Consider the following 21,217-nt stretch of genomic DNA (forward strand, 5'->3'; position numbering starts at 1 on the left):
AAATTTATTGTCTAATCCCTCAATTTGATTTTCTAATCGCTCAAATTTATTTCCCAACTGTTCACTGGTACCCCTCGCTTCGTCCCTCATTGCCCCAAATTGCTCACTGGTACCCCTTGCTTCGTCCCTCATTGCCCCCATTTGGCCCTCCATTCTGTTTTCCAAACCTCCGATTTGGTTTCCCAATTGCTCACTATTCTTGGCCATAAGGGCCTCCATTTGCACCATAAAAAGGTTTAAATCCACCGGTGCTGCTACGGTCACGGGCGTGGCTAAATTTGGTGCCGCTGCAACCACGTGCGCGAGGGCGCCATTTTGTGCACCTGAAACCCCCTCAACCACCTCACCATTTCTCTCCTCCTCCATTTCTTCCCTCTGGTCCTGGGTTACCCCTAACCCCTCTTCTAATTCCCCCACCGGCATCCCGTCGCCTTGACCATCCATGGCACGATTTTTAAATTTAGGATGTTAAAAACAAAATCTCGGGCCACTCGAAATTTTGAGCGCGCTATTCGCGCTTCAGGTCCGAATCCGACACTCCTGACACCAATTGTTACGGAACCGGAGTACGGCACTCCCCTTAGGGGGGGCTTAAACCCCCCCTTCTATTTCCACTGGCCATCTCCGCTCCTGACGCTACACAGCTACCTCCGGAAAGGCAGGTGCGCAGCCCCGTTCGTACCGCGGACAGATGTTAATTGCCGAGCCGTTTTAGCAACCGCGGCACGAACTATTAACAAGGACTAGACCCGATTCTTGAACGTTGGCCAAATCGTGCCGCAGGTATTCAATTGGGGAAATCACTAAAGCGACACGGATGTGAAGAAGAAGCAGAACAAAGGTAGGAAATACGAATATGATTTATTTACTAATTATTATTTACACAATCAAAGAAACCAAGGAAGAAGGAAGAATAAGAAAATAATTGCAGAAAGAGGGACGGACCAGAAGGACACAGTGCAACGCTAGCTTATATTAAACAGTCTTACTTAACCCAGGGACAGAACAAACAAAGACAGACTCACACGAATGGGGAATTCTCAGGCAGGAATGGCGGGAAGGATGCAAAGGTGGGACCACAAGGCACAGCAAGCGGGTCCGCTCTGGGCGGGAAGCGAAGAGCCGGCAGTTCCTTGTATTCGGCTTTACACCGCACCCCGGCATGGTCACTCGCTGCCCCGTCAAGGCTTCACGCGGCTGGTTGAAGCGGCTCTCTGCAGAAATCTCTCTTGTGCAGAACTCAGCTGGGTCACGCATCTGCCGTGAAAAGGCTTGCGCGGGCGCTTATATAACGCGCTTCAAGATCAATGTGCGCCATGCCCATGATGGTATCTCATCAGCCCTGGTTGGCTGGTCGGGGCTCGCTGGCTCCACCTTTGATGACGAGGTGGTGCCACGCCCATGATCCGACGGCTTCTTCTCCAGCTTAACCATGTGCGTAATGGAGGTTTTGGGGGGATTCGAGCGAGCCCCAGCCAAAGGGCAGCGAACGCTGCCAGCAATTTCGTTTTGGTGGCAATTGAAAGGGGATTCTACCTTATTTCATTTGGTGCAATGCAGTGTCAACTAATGGAAGACAGAACCTTAACCTCATACACAGAATAAGGAGATAACTACTGAACAGGGAGATCTATGATTTGCTACGTGATTGTATATGGCCTAACTAAGGGACGACCTTTGACCTTTACACATAACACGGAGGGTGATATTTTCAACAATTCATTACATTGACAACAATACAAAAAAAACCACAACAATTCTCAAACCCACAACAATATATATGTGTGTGTGTGTGTGTGTGTGTGTGTGTGTGTGTGTGTGTGTGTGTGTGTGTGTGTGTGTGTGTGTGTGTGTGTGTGTGTGTGTGTGTGTGTGTGTGTGTACTCTGGCAAACGACCATTGTAGATGTCAACATGACCTGTCTTGTAAATTGTCTGTTATGAAACACTCCAGCTGTTCTTGGGCCAGGAGGCAGGTCATATGGTGCAATGTTTGTGCGTGATGTTTAATTCAGTTACGAGGCGCTTGTGTTGTCGATGACAGAAACAATGCAACAAGAGGTGGGAATACTTCACATCAACCTTTTTTTGAGGTCAGGCTAAGGACTTATTGATCAGCATAATTCAAAATGTATTTCGTTCTCCCGTTTTAGCAAATGTTATGAAATGGAAATGTTTCAGAGCAGGTAAAGAAATGGCAATTGACCTGGATCCGAGGGACAGTGCACTCTGTGATGAAAATTGAAACACACCCCGCAAATCACCAATCTGACAGTTTTCAGTCATGTCGGGAATCGAACCCTAACCCGAACAGCTCACACATGCGCTACCTCCACACCCTTCCATCGCACTCCAGGTACGCTCACATGCCTATAATTATATTGCGGTCCTCCTCGAACTTTATTTATTTTCAGTAAGTGAGTGCGCACTTTCCAGTCAACACAAGTGAGTGGTCTCGTGCCAGACAAGTAAATGAGTGCTTTTGCCAGCCACATGAATGAGTGTGCTCACGCAGCTATGTAAGTGAGTGTGCTCATGCCAACCACGTAAATGAGTGTGCTCATGCCAGACACGTAAGTAAGTGCGCTCGTGCCAGCCACATGAATCAGTGTGCTCATGCCAACCACGTAAATGAGTGTGCTCATGCCAGACACATAAGTAAGTGCGCTCGTGCCAGCCACATGAATCAGTGTGCTCATGCCAACCACGTAAATGCGTGCGCTCGTGCCAGCTATGTAAGTGAGTGTGCTCATGCCAGCTATGTAAGTGAGTGTGCTCGTGCCAGCTATGTAAGTGAGTGTTCTCGTGCTAGACATGTAAATGAGTGCACTCGTGCCAACCACATAAATGAGTGCGCTCATGCCAGCTATGTAAGTGAGTGTTCTCGTGCTAGACATTTAAATGAGTGTGCTCGTGCCAGCGATGTAAATGAGTCCGCTCATGCCAACCATGTGAGTGAGTGTGCTCATGCCAGCTATGTAAGTGAGTGTGCTCATGCCAGCTATGTGAGTGTGCTCATGCCAGCTATGTAAGTGAGTGTGCTCATGCCAGCTATGTAAGTGAGTGTGCTCATGCCAGCTATGTGAGTGTGCTCATGCCAGCTATGTAAGTGAGTGTGCTCATGCCAGCTATGTAAGTGAGTGCGCTCATGCCAACGGTGCGCCCTGCACTGGGACGGACGCACGTGTGCGCGACATCGATATAAAGGTGAAAATGAACCGAGCGATCAGTTTGCACACATGTTTCAGCACGAGGCTCACGTAGACGCGAATACGAAATTCCCCCTCGAGCGGTTCGTCCCCGCTCATTGATATGCGCATTGCGCATTACCCAGGACGCAAGAAGCGACGTGCGGGAGATTATAAATGTGCCTCCGGTGGCCGAAGAGCGCAATTCGCGACTCGATTTCCCATCAAACGGCAGCAGCAGATCCCAGACGCCGCGCACATCATGTCTCGCTCGCCCTCCCTAAGAGCCGCCGGAGAGCGCAGCGCGAGCGGCTGCGGAGGAACAGCGAGCCGCAGCTTCAGCGCCACCTCGTGGCGGGGCAGCAGCAGCAGCACCTTCGGGACGACCCCCGGGGGAGCCGCGTATCGCGGGAACCTGATGGGCGACCTGCAGTACGTGAACCCCAAGATGGAAATGCAGGATCTGAACTCTCGTCTCGCCGAGTACGTGGACAAGGTGCGCACGCTCGAGCACAGCAACGACGAGCTCGAGCTCAAGATCAAGCAATTGCTGGTCAATCGCAACGCGGCGACAAATACCGACTACACGCACTACTACGACATGGTCAAAGATGTGCAGAAGAAGGTATGAGTGCGACGCACCTGCATTCACCATTTCCGCCTACAAACCTCATATAATCGTACAAAATGGATCGTTTCACCAATTCAACGAATCCTCACGATCTTGTATATATATCAATAAGGTCGATAGTGACGTCATATCATAGCAAGCCACGGTTGGATGTTGGATTACCTGTTGCACAAAAAATCCTTTGATTTTGGGAACAACATAAGAAATTAAAGTGACATTATTTAATTACCTGAATTAATAAATATCATATTGGATAAAATGTATTAAAAATCCTTGTTATGACATTAAAACATATTTAATCCTCAAGGCAGGTATCTTGTCGTGACGTCACAAGAACTCCATGGATGTTCGTTTCGACTGCAGGATGTTAAAGTTGTTGCTGTAAAACGAGGTTGGAGCAGTTTTTGCGATAATTTATGGAGAGCAGAGGTTGGAATAAAACGATCTTTTCAATGATGTCACCGAGTTCAGCCGAATTGGATTATCTCAAATGTGTTGATTACTTTGAAACTTCATTTTGGGAATGGGATTTTTTTTCCTGAAAAGGATCCATGTGCTCTTTTGCAGCTTTTGGAAAAACATTTGGAAAACGAGAGCATCGTCCTCAAGATCGATAACGCACATCTCGCTGCAGATGACTTCAAGTCCAAGTGAGTAAATAAATGGCCAAAGGACCGATGTTATCTTCACAACTCCATGCTCCATACATCCACCTGGATAGTGAAATTATATATACTAGCAACGGTACCTGCCCTGTAGGCGGGGCTTCAATTGTGAGGCCCAAATGAAAAGGCAAAATATCAGAAATTGAAGGCTTTTTTTATTTTAAACGATTTATATAAACATCCGTTAAATCATAATCACACGCAAATCATCTAAATCTAAACAGTATTTGTAGAATTTCAATAAAAGCCACATCACTGTTCATATCGGTAAATATTATTCCATCGTGTTTGGAAAAGCTGAAAAATTAGAAAAATTGGAAATTGGACAAATTGGAAAATTGGGAAAAAAATTGGAAAAACAATATAGTCTATTTTACTCTAGGGGGTCCCAGGATTACCCACCCAAAATTTTGTTACGATCGGTTCAGCCGTTTTTGCGGTACCTGGGAACAGACGGACAGACAGACATTTGGTGAATTATAGTTAGATAATTTGGTGGTATATATAATATTATATATATATATATATATGTATATATACATATATATATATATATATATATATATATATATATATATATATATATATATATATATATATATATATATATATATATATATATATATATATATATATAAATAAATAATTTATATCTTTCTAAATATCTTTATATAATATCTTTATATGATTTATATCTGAAAACTTACTTTCAGGGTAAGAGTAACACCCATGCAGAATGTTTTTTATGATAATTGTGACGTCATGGGTCATGTGGTATACCAGCCATCTTGGAATAAATGCAAATAATTGAAAACATATTTCTCGGAAACCGCTGAATGGAAAAATTTGAAAATTTTGAAACTTGACACATTGTCAAGTACTCCCAATGGGGAACAATAGCATGACAATGATGACATCATAGGTGAAGTGGTATAAAAAAAAAAACCCCAAAAAAACTTTAGAGGCCATTTTTCCCCACAAAGCAGGGGTTGGCCTTTTTCGAAGCACCGTGGTTGTTGTTGTTTTTGTTGGTCCCCTTTTTGAAGCAATGTTTTACAGCCGGATGCCCTTCCTACTGCCAACCCTGTTTGTTGCCTTTTACGACAAGCAGGGATTTACCAGTGAACTGGTACTCACTTTGCCGACCTCGGAAGGATGACAGGCTGAGTCAACCCCCCTGGCGTTAATTCAGTGATTGACCGGGATTCGAACCTAGGTATCCATTGGATTTATCCTAAGCTGGCACCCTAACCGCTAAGCCAAACGCCAGGCTCCAGCCAAAGTGGTATACCAGCCAAAAATGTTTTAATCTAATTCCTCATCCTAAAAATCTTAAATTTATGATCTATGACATGATCTATGATGCACATGATCTATGATCATATGCACATGCACATGATCATGATCATGATCATATGCACATGCACATGTGCCCATGCACATGATCTATGACACATTTGTACTGAAATATTAAATTTATGACATCATAGGTCACATGGTTTGGCAGCCATCTTGGATAGAAAAACGAACCTTATCCGATCAACACGAAACTTAACAAACGTGATCCCCTTCCCATACATATGCAGAGTGTACATTTTAAGGTCCTATGTCATGTGGTATGGCAGCCATATTAGCTTGAAAGCCAAGATTAAAAAAAATCACTTCTCTGAAACTGCTTCACCGATCGATGTGAAACCTGTCGTGGCTGGTGAAAATGTGATACTTTAAAACAGCTGAGGGGATTTAAATCAAACTTGTTTATTTATAGGACAGTGAAGGAGGGCATCTATGCGTTGTGGGGCTATGCGGAGGCATATTGGCGACACAGTCGCATTGCTCTAGTTATTCTGACATTGCCGAGAATTTCCCAAAAAATTGTGAACTGTGTATCCCACCCTACACGAAATTCCATTCGACTTCCCACATTCTTCGACGTGCAAATTACAGCTCTTCAAAACTCGTGACTGGTGAACAGTATTCCAGCTTTTGGTATATTCCAGGTATTGGTACAGTCCATCCCTGCCATGCACGGGTTTGTCTTCGTTTCCAATGACATATATCATATTTATGAACATTTGCTCTTTTTCCACTCGGTTTTCTTCTACAACCTTTGCTCGACAAGGACGATCCCTCACCTAAATATATCGGGCCACTTCTATCCCAGACGTCTTTCTGTTTGTCATTTTTCTTGATTGCTTTAATACCTTTTACATTAAGTATTCCTTCCTTATTACATTCTACTCCATTTTCTTTGCTTTGTTTTTTATTTTCTTCCTCCAAATAGGGCAAAATGGAGAAGATTGTCATGGGGACCGCAAGGCTAACCCCCGCTCTATCAGGGAAAATGGCCTTAAAATGCATGTTGTTGTTGTTGTTGTGCCGGCCATTTGTTCGTGTTATTTCACAGGCTTGCCCCAAGTTCCTTCCAGAATCTTCTACATAATAAGAAATTATCATACTAATGATCCTAATAATAATAATAGGAATGAAGACTGGAATGACATTCGGTAGACCGCAAACCTCTGCCAGGCGGAACAGTTTATGTCTCTTTATGTTTATGTAAAGTTTCGAGTCAATCAGAAGCCTCTCCTCAGTGAAAGGCACATGGAAGCCCGCTTGGAGTTTGCAAAAAAGCACCTAAAGGACTCTCAGACTGAGAAACAAGATTCTGTGGGCTTTCATGTGTCTTTCACTGAGGAGAGGCTTCCGTCTGGCCACCCTGCCACATAGCCCAGATCGGTGGAGTGTTGCAGTGATGGTTGTCCTCCTGGAAGTTTCTCCCATCTCCACACAGGATCTCTGGAGCTCAGCCAGAGTGACCATCGGGTTCTTGGTCACCTCTCTTACCAAGGCCCTTCTCCCCCGATTGCTCAGTTTGGCCGGGCGGCCAGCTCTAGGAAGAGTCCTGGTTGTTCCAAACTTCTTCCATTTAAGAATTATGGAGGCCGCTGTGATCTTGGGAACCTTCAATGCAGCAGAGATTTTTTTTTGTCGGCTTCGCCAGATCTGTGCCTCGACACAATCCTGTCTCTGAGCTCCGCAGGCAGTTCCTTCGACCTGCTGGCTTGGGTTTTGCTCTGATATGCATCGTCAGCTGTGAGACCTTATATAGACAGGTGTGTGCCTTTCCAAATCATGTCCAATCAATTTAATTTACCACAAGTGGACTCCAATCAAGGTGTAGAAACATCTCAAAGATGATCAAGAGAAATGGGAGGCACCTGAGCTAAATTTCAAGTGTCATAGCAAAGGGTCTGAATACTTATGTAAATGTGATATTTCAGTTTTTTCTTTTTAATGAATTTGCAAAACTTTCTAAGATCCTGTTTTCTCTTTGTCATTATGGGGTATTGAGTGTAGATTGATGAGGGGAAATGAATTTAAACGATTTCAGCACAAGGCTGCAACATAACAAAATGTGAAAAAAGTGCAGGGGTCTGAATACTTTCTGAATGCATTGTATATTATATATATATATATATATATATATATATATATATATATATATATATATAACTGTAAGAAATAGTAGAAACTCCAAAGTACGAGCAGGGCGTCTCATTTGTATTGAATATATAATCGTTAGATTAAATAAGACGCGGACGTAGCTTCAGGACGTCGATCTTTAATTGTCGACCAAGCTTTCGACCAACAAAGGTCTTCTTCTGAGTCTACAAAAACAGCAGGCATGTATATCAGTCAAGCGTGTATGGTGATATGTGTGTGAGATGTGTGACGTGTGTAGAAAATGCATACAGAAGGAAGAGCCACGCCAAAGCTCACTCACCAGCCCCAAGTTCAACGGAAGTGACCGTTTGCGTTACGGTCACTTCTGTTAGGGTGCACGTGCATATACAAATATAGAGATATACATACATAAACACACAAGCATATATTCATATCCCATTTATATTCATATAATATATTTATATATTTATATAAATGACATATAAAGGTAGAATGAATGAATGAATGAATGAATGAATGAATGAATGAGTTACGGTTAACAATTTGATTGGGTTGATGTGGGAACATGCTTTAGTCATCAAAATTTATGCCTCAAATTTTGATGACTAAAGCATGTTCCCACATCAACCCAATCAAATTGTTAACCGTAACCCATTCCTTCATTCATTCATTCATCATTCATTCATTCATTCATTCTACCTTTATATGTCATTTATATAAATATATAAATATATTATATGAATATAAATGGGATATGAATATATGCTTGTGTGTTTATGTATGTATATCTCTATACTGTATTTTGTATATGCACGTGCACCCTAACGGAAGTGACCGTAACGCAAACGGTCACTTCCGTTGAACTTGGGGCTGGTGAGTGAGCTTTGGCGTGGCTCTTCCTTCTGTATGCATTTTCTACACACGTCACACATCTCACACACATATCACCATACACGCTTGGCTGATATACATGCCTGCTGTTTTTGTAGACTCAGAAGAAGACCTTTGTTGGTCGAAAGCTTGGTCGACAATTAAAGATCGACGTCCTGAAGCTACGTCCGCGTCTTATTTAATCTAACGATTATATATATATATATATATATATATAATATATATATATATATAATATATATATATATATATATATATATATATATATATATATCGTTTTTGGCCCTATCTCTCCATTGTGAAGAATCACTTTAAAGACTCTATAGTCTCCGGATCCACATTTTGATCTTCACTAAATTCGATTGGGCCTTGTCACTCAAACAGCCTGTCCACCAAATTTCATTGAAATGTGTCCATTAACTTTCTGAGATATGGTGCTCACAGACAGACAAACAAATACGGGTGAAAACATAACCTCCATCCACCTTCGGTGACAGAGGTAATAAATTATTATTATTGTTACTAGTAAAAATCCCATCAAAGTGAAAAATTGGAACATTTTATGAGACTGTGCACTGTGCAGCCTCGTGAGCGTGCCAAAGTCTGAAGCTCCGGCCTATGTCAAGTGTAATTATATCTTCTTTATTTGTTATTAGAATCCTACGGACGTAAATGAAGACTCATTTTACTCTGCCTGCTTTGCACATCACGTGCAATGAATTTCACCTCCCTTCGGCCTTGTATTTATTATTATTAAAAAAAAATCCTTCTGTACACCGCCCATGAGGCTCGGTTGGCAAGCCGCCGTCTACTTTTCCATTAGAAGAGACGTAATTACTCTTTTATGGAAAATGTTTTTCGAGTTTTTTTAATCCTCAAGAATAGTGAATATGCATTGATGTTAAAAGATTGGCCTTTAAAACCTACCCTTATGAAGGGGGACAGACATCTGTACAAACACACGTGTTTTATATCGTAGATTGTTATGGGGGAACATTGATGGATCTGAGTCATGTGACTGCTTTTGATACATGATACATGGAAATATTGTGTACTATGGCAGGTGTTCTTTTGTTCCTTTTCCACTGTTATATTCTGCTTTCCGATGATCTATGATTGAGCAAAACTTCCGTTACTTAACATATAAGTAGACAACTAAAATAAAGGATATTGTTTCGTTCAAGGTTAACACTGTGATGTAAAAGATTGTGGAACACAAACATCCATCAGTTCAGATTGTAAAAGGAGTAAAAGGATTAATAATTGTTGCTTTCATTTTTTGACTTCCTAGATGGACGAGCTGATAATCCTGCACATGCACGTCGTCTCTTTTATTGTATTTATTTCCCAGGTAAATTGTTGTTTGTTTGCTTCTTTTACTCCGTTACCAGATGGGATACAGAATGTGGTGTGCGCAACTCTGTGGCCTCAGACATTTCTAACCTGAGGACGTTGCTGGACGAGTACACGCTGGCACGGACTGAGCTTGAGACAGACGTGGAGGGACAGAAGGATGAACTGGCCTACATTAAGAAGAGCCATACGGAGGTAAAAAGGGCTGGCATTATGGAAGGGTGAGGTGGAGGAAGGTGAATTGAGAAATGCAGATGAGGTGGTAAGGTAGGTGAGAGTCAAATTGGTCAGGGAATTGGGGAGGAGGAAAGAGATAAAATAAGTTGGGGAGAGAAGGATGAAAAGGGACATATATTTCAATATCCTTAAAATAATATGTAAGAGGCCCTGTAAAAAATACATTTTCCTCCCAATAGTCATGGGACACCCTTTCCATTTGTGAGAATTGTCCACACGTGATTCTGATTTGATCTGCATTGTGTAGTGTCACGTACCCTGATCGCCGAGGTGGTACCGTCAAGAAGGAAGAGAACTCCAAGATGGAAATTAAGGGCCCTTTTGTCGCATTAAATCTCCTTGATGCGACAAAAGAGTCTGGAAATCGTTGTCCGACAAGTGCCCGTACAGTTGGGAGAGCCATTTATTTCCAGCCAGAAATATCAGGGTAAAGCAATTTGTGAACACATAACCTCTCATTGGTTGTTATCTCCATTTGTGGGTTTCAGAAGGTGGGCGGAAGTGCTCCCAGAACTCAAAATATCCACCTCCTCTTTCGGTAAGGGATCGTTATTCATGAACCAGATTGTGAAACTTCATTCTCATAGCTTCGTTCCAAGGGCTCTTTAAACATTTTTGGCCATGGCTGCCAGCTTTGTTTGTTTCAACTGGTTCATGAATCTTTCTCCTGTACCGTTAGTCCCCCATGCTTTATGCGTTGAGTACGCTTTGCACTGGAGGATGATTTCCTTCTCCTATAAGCTCCAGCTCTATTCATTTAATCTTCTCCGATTCGTCTGCAACTTTGCATCATCAGTCATGATCGTGAAACCTCTCACCGGTGTGGTCAATGTGGAAACAGGTTTCGTTTTGAAAATTGAACAGTCCAGTCACCCACGTTAAATATGAGCTCAACAAGATGGAGCAGTAGAAAATCATGAAGAACTAAGGGACACACTAGTGAGGTATGGTCAAGAATCAATATCACCTCCAATCTATCAACAATTCTTCGTACATGCTAAACTAATGGTTTTATTGGGATTTGTCAGTGAAATTGCATGTGACCCATGACTTGTGGTGGGATAAAATAAAATAAGGGTGATTTTTCAAGCTAAATGTCGACGAGTTTTAAAGGAGCTGCATAAACAATGCAGTAACACAGGTTTATTAATTCAGTTGATTGACGCTTTAATGTCATTTGATTGATCATGGTACACCGCTCCTTTCCTATTCCATCTCCAGTCGCTGCATGACGTCATTACCGGGCACCGAAGAGGGCCGGGCAATGACGTGCGCTGAAAGGGAGTACCTAGTTTTCACTCTGGTTTCTTTCCTGTTTTCTTGTTTGTTTGTTTTCTTGTTTGTTTGTTTTCTTGTTTGTTTTCTTGTTTGCTTTTCCGGGCAATATCTCAGCCATCCTTTGAGCTAGGAAGCTTAAAATTCGGCACAATAGTGAACAAGGCCTTTGGCAAAAACTTTATTTTTTGTTTTTTGATTTATCAATTAATCGATTAATTAAGTACTTATTTATTTCCTTTCTCTTCTGGGCATTATCTCAGGCATCTTTTGAGCTAGGAAGCTGATATTTGGACTTGGCAATGACCAAGTGATTTGGCTATAAAGGCTATTTTTGATTTATTGATTAATCAATTAATCGATTTACTATTTAATTATTCAATTAATGACTTGATTAATTAATTAATTTTAAAGTTACAGATTCGGATGAAATTCGGATTCGGATTCGGTGGTTTAGGTATTGTATTAGCCAATTGATCAATAATTTAATTATTTTATGATTATTATTTAATTATTTTCATTATTAATCACTTATTTATTTTCTTTCTCATCTGGGCAATATCTCAGGCACCTTTTGAGCAAGAAAGCTGATATCTGGACATGACATTGACCAAGTGATGTGGCTATAAAGGATATTTTTGATTTATTGTTTAATCAATCAATCAATCGATTAATTTATTTATTGATTAATCAATTAATTATTTAATGTTTTCGATTAATGACTTATTTAATTAATTTACGAAAAGTTACAGCTTTGGATGAAGGGGGTTTAGGCATGCTATTAAGCCAATTGATTAAGAAAATATTTTATGATTATTTATTCATTTTAATTATGCAATTGATCAGTCAATTATTGTACACCGCTCCCACCCAATACAGTCTTTACGAGCTGCATGGCGGTATTGCCGGACGCCGAAGGTGCCCCGGCAATGCCACGCTGGAGGATTTTTTTTTTTTGGCATAGGTGCGGTGTACTTTGAATGTATCTGCTGTACTTGTTTGATTTATTGATTAATAAATTAATCAATTAATTATTTGATTAATGACTTAATTTTCTTAAAGTTACAGATTCAAATGAAACGGTGGTGGTTTCGGTATTCTATTAACCATTTGATTAATAATTGAATTGCTTGATAATTATTATTTATTTATTTTCGTTATTAATCATTTATTTATTTTCTTTCTCATCTGCACAATATCTCAGGCACCTTTTGAGCTAGGAAGCTGATATTCAGACACGACAGTGCCCAAGTTATGTGGCTATAAAGGATATTTTTGATTTATTGATTAAGCAATTAATTGATTAATTATTTATTGATTCATCAATTAATCAATGAATTATTTGTTTTTTCCGATTAATGACTTATTTAATTACTTTTCCAAAAGTTACAGTTTCGGATGAAACACTGGTGGTTTAGGTATGCTATTAGCCAATTGATTAAGAAAATATTTTATGATTATTATTTATTGATTTTAATTATGCAATTAATCAATCAATTATTGTACACCTCTCCCTCCAAATACCATCTATATGTGCCGTGCTGGAGGATCTTATTTATTTGACATGGGGGTGGTGTTTACGACTTAATTACTACTGCAGCATTACCATCCAGAGTCAAGAGGTAGAGACACCTGGAATTTTTCATGTCCATCAAGTAGTGTTAGCAGATGGGACCACTTGCCTAACATGTAACCAATGAACGGCGCACTTTGTGATGAAACGCCCTGCCTGCGGAGCACCAATTTGACAGTTTGTAGTCGAGTCATTAATCAAACCTCGATCAGACAGCTCAACTAGGTAAGTTTGCTACCTCTGCACCATCCTATCATATAATTGATCTCCAAACCGGTGAATGACCAATCCTTTGGTTTGCTGTCAGATATGAAGACCTTTCGGATAAAATTCCTGTACAAGTTCCCTTACTAACTTATGGTTGTTTACTCATGCTCTGTCCTTTTAAAAATGCCAAGCAAGTAAGCAGCACATACCATTTTGAAAGTATTTGGTATGACTCGGCCAGGGTTAGAACCGCCGACCTCCCAGACTCGGAGCAGACGCTCTAACCATTTTGCCACTCACCTCGGTCACAACCCTGAAGAACAGAGCAGCGATGCGATCAATTTCAAAAGTTGTCTGGAAAACAAATTCGCAAAAATTATCAGTCAATATGTTATAGGAAGTAAAGTTGGCCAAGAAGCTTCCCAAATTAAGACGAGTGGGACCTATTTGGATTGATATCACTTGCAATGGAACATTAGGACCCTCAGATTAATTTTACTCTTTTATTGTTTGGTCTCGTTTAAATTCTTTTTTTTAAACTGATATATGATTTGTTTATAAAAAAAACTTTTTTGATATGCCATTGACAGACAAATTGCCTGAAGGAATTAATATTACCCAGTTGCAGCGACACCAGGTACTTAAGATTTGAATGTGTATGCAATGCAGGATTTGTCTGAGCTCCGAAGTCACCTGGAAACAACCCTCAATGTGACGGAGATGAAAGGTGATGACCTGACGGACGTTCTGAGCAACTTGCGCTCGCAGTACGAAACCTTCATTGATAAGATCCGCGATGAAGCGGAGGATAACTTTCGCAAATTGGTGAGACATTTTGACATGCACTCATTCTTAGTTTCACATGATCTGGTCATTTCAAAGTTGAGAATTATTTCAAGATTGGATTAAAATGTGTTTCCTTCGTAGTTGAATGTTATCTAATTTTTGCATTAGTTTCAAACTCGGAATTGTTTTTTTTTTTTTTTAGAAAAATGATAGATTGAAGCATTTTCAAAAAAAACAAAACAACGAATGAATGAATAGATAAATAAATATACGTTTGATCTCTTTAAAATAAATAAAAGGTTTCCAATGGAAACCCATCCCTAATACTTTTGTGTATGGCAAACCTAAACACCACCCAGTGGTGGAGACCCATATGATTTGGACAGGTTAACAAAGAAGCCATCCAAGGCCTTCAGATTCACCATGTGGACATCATCATTCTGGAGTCATCCAAGGTCTTCAGATTCACCATGTGGACATCATCAGTTTGAAGATATCCAAGGATGCCAGATTCACCATGTGGACATCATCAGTTTGAAGATATCCAAGGTCTTCAGATTCATCATGTGGACATCATCAGTTTGAAGATATCCAAGGTCTTCAGATTCATCATGTGGACATCATCAGTTTGAAGATATCCAAGGATGCCAGATTCACCATGTGGACATCATCAGTTTGAAGATATCCAAGGAATTCTGATTCACCCTGTGGACATCATCAGTTTGGAGCTATCTAAGGAATTCTGATTCACCCTGTGGACATCATCAGTTTGGAGCTATCTAAGGAATTCTGATTCACCCTGTGGACATCATCAGTCTGGAGCCATCCCAGGTCTTCAGATTCACCCTGTGGACATCATCAGTTTGAAGATATCCAAGGTCTTCTGATTGGCTCTGTGGACATCATCACTTTGAAGAATTCCAAGGTCTTCTGATTCACCCTGTGGACATCATCAGGTTGGAGCCATCCAAGGACTTCTGATTCACCCTGTGGACATCATCAGGTTGGAGCCATCCAAGGACTTCTGATTCACCCTGTGGACATCATCAGTTTGGAGCCATCCAAGGACTTCTGATTCACCCTGTGGACATCATCAGTTTGGAGCCATCCAAGGACTTCTGATTCACCCTTTGGACATCATCAGTTTGGAGCCATCCAAGGACTTCTGATTCACCCTGTGGACATCAACAGTTTGGAGCCATCCAAGGACTTCTGATTCACCCTGTGGACATCAACAGTTTGGAGCTATCTAAGGAATTCTGATTCACCCTGTGGACATCATCAGTTTGGAGCCATCCAAGGACTTCTGATTCACCCTGTGGACATCAACAGTTTGGAGCCATCCAAGGACTTCTGATTCACCCTGTGGACATCATCAGTTTGGAGCCATCCAAGGACTTCTGATTCACCCTGTGGACATCATCAGGTTGGAGCTATCTAAGGAATTCTGATTCACCCTGTGGACATCATCAGTTTGGAGCTATCCAAGGACTTCTGATTCACCCTGTGGACATCATCAGTTTGGAGCTATCCAAGGACTTCTGATTCACCCTGTGGACATCATCAGTTTGGAGCTATCCAAGGACTTCTGATTCACCCTGTGGACATCATCAGTTTGGAGCCATCTAAGGAATTCTGATTCACCCTGTGGACATCATCAGTTTGGAGCTATCCAAGGACTTCTGATTCACCCTGTGGACATCATCAGTTTGGAGCTATCTAAGGAATTCTGATTCACCCTGTGGACATCAACAGTTTGGAGCTATCTTAGGAATTCTGATTCACCCTGTGGACATCATCAGTTTGGAGCCATCTAAGGAATTCTGATTCACCCTGTGGACATCATCAGTTTGGAGCTATCCAAGGACTTCTGATTCACCCTGTGGACATCATCAGTTTGGAGCTATCTAAGGAATTCTGATTCACCCTGTGGACATCATCAGTTTGGAGCTATCTAAGGAATTCTGATTCACCCTGTGGACATCATCAGTTTGGAGCTATCTAAGGAATTCTGATTCACCCTGTGGACATCATCAGTTTGGAGCCATCCAAGGACTTCTGATTCACCCTGTGGACATCATCAGTTTGGAGCTATCTAAGGAATTCTGATTCACCCTGTGGACATCATCAGTTTGGAGCTATCTTAGGAATTCTGATTCACCCTGCGGACATCATCAGTTTGAAGATATCCAGGACTTCAGTTTTACCATGTGGACATCATCAGTTTGAAGCCATTTAAGGTCTTAAGATTTACCATGTGGACATCATCAGTTTGAAGATATCTAAGGACTTCAGATTCACCCTGTGGACATCATCAGTTTGGAGCTATCTAAGGAATTCTGATTCACCCTGTGGACATCATCAGTTTGAAGATATCCAGGACTTCAGTTTTACCATGTGGTCATCATCAGTTTGAAGCCATTTAAGGTCTTAAGATTTACCATGTGGACATCATCAGTTTGAAGATATCCAAGGACTTCAGATTCACCCTGTGGACATCATCAATTTGGAGTCATCCGATGACATCCGATTCAACATTTGGACATCATCAGTTTGGAGCTGATTGTGTGTTAGGCTGCAGTTGCTTTCCTCAAGAACTCTGCATAACTTCAAGCTCAAGAACATATACTTTACCTTTTAAAATCGCAACTGCACCTGCTCACATCCGTGGGTGACCATTGGTGTGATGCGGTGGTTTCTCTGTAATATAGGTGAACACTGGCTGTTCATATACTTTGCGAATGGCAGGAAGTAATTGTTACTACACCTCATTGTATACTGCTCTGAAGTTAAAATCTGCGTGATCCTGAATTGAGCGGTCACCTCCATTAAAACAAAAATACTTCGACTTGTTGGATTTGCTTCTCCTGCTTCTAATTGTGAATTTCCTGAAATGTTGATTATGATTGGATGTAGTAATTCTGAAATTTTAAAATGTGTTTGATAATGTTTGAAAAATGATGCCACCTGCCATTTCAAATACAAATTATGAGGAAATTATCTCTTGCACGTACTCCAGGTGTCCACCGTGAGTCCTCAAGATGAGCATCAGAACAAGGCCTTGAGCGAAACAAAACAAGAGCAGGAGGAAATCCGTCGCACTTACAAGATCCTTCAAAACGACTTGGAATCCCTGAGGAAAACGGTAAGTGACAACTTTATTGATCCTCACTCGAGTTGTGAATATTTATTGTGCGTACCATCAAGAATTCAGTCGCAAATCGAAAATGAACCTTACCCATGGAGACAGAAACTCTCCTGTTATATGGATATCCAGCATGTTCATAAAAATGAAACTATTTGAAAATACATACCCAGTGCTATCGGTGGTTTTGATTCCCATTCCTCTTGGGGTGAATCGGAACATCCGATACCAGGTCCTGAACGTTTTTCTAGCTGAGAATTTATCCCCTGGAAGTTTTTTTTGCAGCAAGTTTCCAGAGCAGCTCCCAACCGGAGCAGGAATTGGGATTTGGGGATTTGGACAGGGTACCAGCACAAAAATGGCCTACTCTTTGTGAAAGGTGTCGTCAGATCTTTACTATCCACAAGGGAATGCCAGCATATGGTACAGCCATCTTAACATCTCTGAAGAACAGTGTATGTGTATGACCCCCTACCTATAGAGCACCAGGATGACTCGGGATACCTATCAGATACCTATGCTGCCTCTGAGTGAACCTCTTGGCATTCAGCATACAAGTCTGCGATGATAATCACATTTTACTAACGTTTTTAAGCTTGAGGAAGACAGTTTGATTAAGTTTGTTTTTCTTGAAAAGGAAATGTTGTGGTCCAGACCATCTCCTCCCTCTCTAGAATTGGTGTCTCTGTGTAGATATCGATGAGCACTCCAACTTCGAGAACATTGCATATCGAAAATATGCAAAATCATATTGTACCCCTTTAACAGCTACTGCCTTGCTGGCAGTACAGGCTTGCCATTGGCTGATCAATTTACAATTGTAATTGGACAATTGTCACAAAGTCTAATCGTATCTACAGCTTTGTGATTGGTCATCTGACTTGCACCCCCCAACTTCCCCATTCCCTGCTTAATATGGGAGGATGTAAATAGAGATTTCACTCCTGATAAAGGCTAGCGGAGGCATCATTGTTGTGTTGATTTATATATACATATATATAATATATATATATATATATATATATATATATATATATACAGTATATATATATATATATATATATATATATATATATATATATATATATATATATATATATATATATATATATATATATATATATATACACACACACACAGGGTGAGTCAAAAGTAGCGCCCGATTTCTGTTTTTTCGGCTGTCAGATTCTTTCTGGGATGTCATGTTGTTAATTGTCTTGCAGATTATTAATTTTCTTAGTTTATTTATTTTTGTTTTTGTTTTGCAGGTTATTGCTGAGAGTTTGGAAAGTTACTGAATTTGCACCAAATTGAACCATGAATTACCTTTCAATGAATCAATGCATTGCGGCCGTGAAACATTACTACAAACGTAATGAACAACCAACGATGGCGGCACGCCGTTTGGCACAGGAATTCGATATTAACCCACCCCAGGGAAGAAACATACGATTGATTGTCGAGAAATTTGAAGCAACAGGGTCGGTAGCCACTGCAAAGAAGTCCGGTCGTCCGAAACGGCAACGAATGTAGCTAAGGCTGAAGAAGCCATCGGGAGACTAGAACAAAGTCCGCAAAAGTCAACTCGCCGTTTATCTGCAGAGTTGGAAGTGAGCCAATCAAGTGTTATCCGTATCCTTCACCAGAAAAAATGGAAACCTTACATTCCACGCTTACTGCATGCCCTTCATGATGGAGATGACGACCGCCGTCTTCAATTTTGCGAAGAGTTCTTAGCTAAACTTGACGAAGAGGACACAATGCTAGACAACATCTGGTGGTCAGATGAGGCATGTTTTAAGCTTAACGGCACAATTACAGACACAATTGTGTCTACTGGACAGCGGAGAACCCAAGAGTGACAGTTGAGAAGGAGGTAAATTTACCTGGTGTGACAGTTTGGGCAGCTATATCTCCATTAGGGATAATTGGACCCTTTTTCTTTGAGGGATCTGTCACTGCAGAAATTTACCTGGATATGCTGCAAACCTTCTTTTGACCCAGGGTACAAGATCAGGACTGTTATTTCCAGCAAGATGGAGCTCCACCTCATTATGGACGTCATGTTCGTCAGTGGCTTGATGAAAACTTTCCCGGAAAGTGGATCGGCCGCCGCGGTCCGATCGAATGGCCGGCACACTCCCAAGACCTTACACCTCCAGATTTCTTTCTTTGGGGGCTCATGAAAGACCTTGTTTATCGTGAAAAGCCTCATACCATTCAGGAATTGAAGGCTCAAATCACTGCAAAGTTTGAGGAAATTGATATCGAACTGTGCAAGCGTGTGTGCCACTCTGTGCCTGCTCGGCTGCAATTGTGCATCGATCACGAGGGAGGGCACTTTGAAAATTGCAAGTAAAACAGCTTGGTACACTTCCGTAATAATTTTCCCCCGAATAAATGGTTAGATAAACATGTCATTCATTTATTTATACCTTCTTGTACACTGTAATACAAATGTCAAACAAACAATCAACTGACAGAAATATATATATATATATATATATATATATATATATATATATATATACATATATATATATATATATATACATATATATATATATATATATATATATATATATATATATATATATATATATATATATATATATATATATATATATATATATATATATAAACAGAAATCGGGCGCTACTTTTGACTCACCCTGTATATATGTATATATGTATATATGTATATATGTGTATATGTATATATGTATCTATGTATATATGTATATATGCATACATGTATATATGTATATATGTGTATATGTATATATGTATCTATGTATATATGTATATATGTATATATGTATATATGTATATATTGTTACGGACGCGGTTAAAGGATGTTATTTTACCGAGCGGTGGTATTACCGCGACCGAACAGTTATTCCCCGACTAGAACCCAATTCCACCCAAACGTTGGCCGTATCGCACCGCGGCTGCTCAATATGGAAAACTCTAAAGCGACCGAATACAAAGAGGAAGAAGACGTACAGAAGAGTAATTGGATTTATTATTTTCACATATAAGCAGGAAGAAAGCAATCACGTTTATTTACAGAAGATATTAGATACACAGTGCAACGCTAGCTTACCTACAGTCTTAATTAACCCAGGGACAGAACAAACAAGGACAGACTCACGCGGGGAATGATGATAGGACTGGCGGGAGATGGATGGCTGGCGGGATAGGGAGGTCCAACTGGTCCTGTAAACCGATCGACTCGTTGGGCAGCCGCCGCTCCTTCGCGGCCCTGCTCCAAACTGCCGTCCAGGCCTCACGCTGCTGTGGCTGCAGTTTCGGTGGCTCCAGCTGCAGTAAGTGCAGTTTCGGTGGCTCGAGCTGCAGTAAATGCAGTTTCGGTGGCTCGAGCTGCAGTAAATGCAGTTTCGGTGGCTCGAGCTGCAGCTCAACTCTGGACTTCTCTCGGACTCAACTCAAAGCGCCTCTCTTGGACTCAACCCAAAGCGCCTCTCTTGGACTCAACCGCTTGGACTTCCTCTCGTCTCTCTGTAAAAGCTCATCTCTTTGGGAAACACCCTAGCTGCGGGTTATATAGGCCCCGCCCCTCAACCTTCGCGAACCTCCTCGATGTTTCTCTCCACACCCTCTCCAAGTCCAACCCCTTGGTCGTGGTTGGTTGAGTGGGGCTGACTCACTCCTCCCCTCTATGATGAGGTGGGGACCTGCCTTTCTTCCCCAACCCTGCCTCGTGGCCAATGGCGGCAATTGTTGGTTGGCAATGCGAATGGCAATTGATGAAAAGGGGGAATGGAGGTTTTGGGAAT

General features: G+C 41.1%; 1 protein-coding gene across 2 annotated transcripts in view; it reads left to right on the forward strand.

Moving 5' to 3' along the window:
- The first annotated feature begins 3,257 nt into the window (after window positions 1-3,257).
- LOC137433005 (keratin, type I cytoskeletal 19-like) overlaps window positions 3,258-21,217 on the forward strand; it is a 53,522-nt gene continuing 35,562 nt past the window's right edge. Inside the window, exons 1-5 of one of the 2 annotated variants that reach the window (XM_068125372.2) lie at window positions 3,258-3,812; window positions 4,386-4,468; window positions 10,234-10,390; window positions 14,157-14,312; window positions 17,293-17,418. In XM_068125372.2, the coding sequence (XP_067981473.2) occupies window positions 3,312-3,812; window positions 4,386-4,468; window positions 10,234-10,390; window positions 14,157-14,312; window positions 17,293-17,418 (1,023 nt within the window). In that variant the 5' untranslated portion in view covers window positions 3,258-3,311. The remainder of the gene's footprint in view (window positions 3,813-4,385; window positions 4,469-10,233; window positions 10,391-14,156; window positions 14,313-17,292; window positions 17,419-21,217) is intronic. The other variant, XM_068125373.2, reaches the window with a different exon arrangement.

This window comes from Myxine glutinosa, chromosome 8 (assembly GCF_964187855.1).
Source record: "Myxine glutinosa chromosome 8, kmMyxGlut1.1, whole genome shotgun sequence".
Taxonomy (NCBI): domain Eukaryota; kingdom Metazoa; phylum Chordata; class Myxini; order Myxiniformes; family Myxinidae; genus Myxine; species Myxine glutinosa.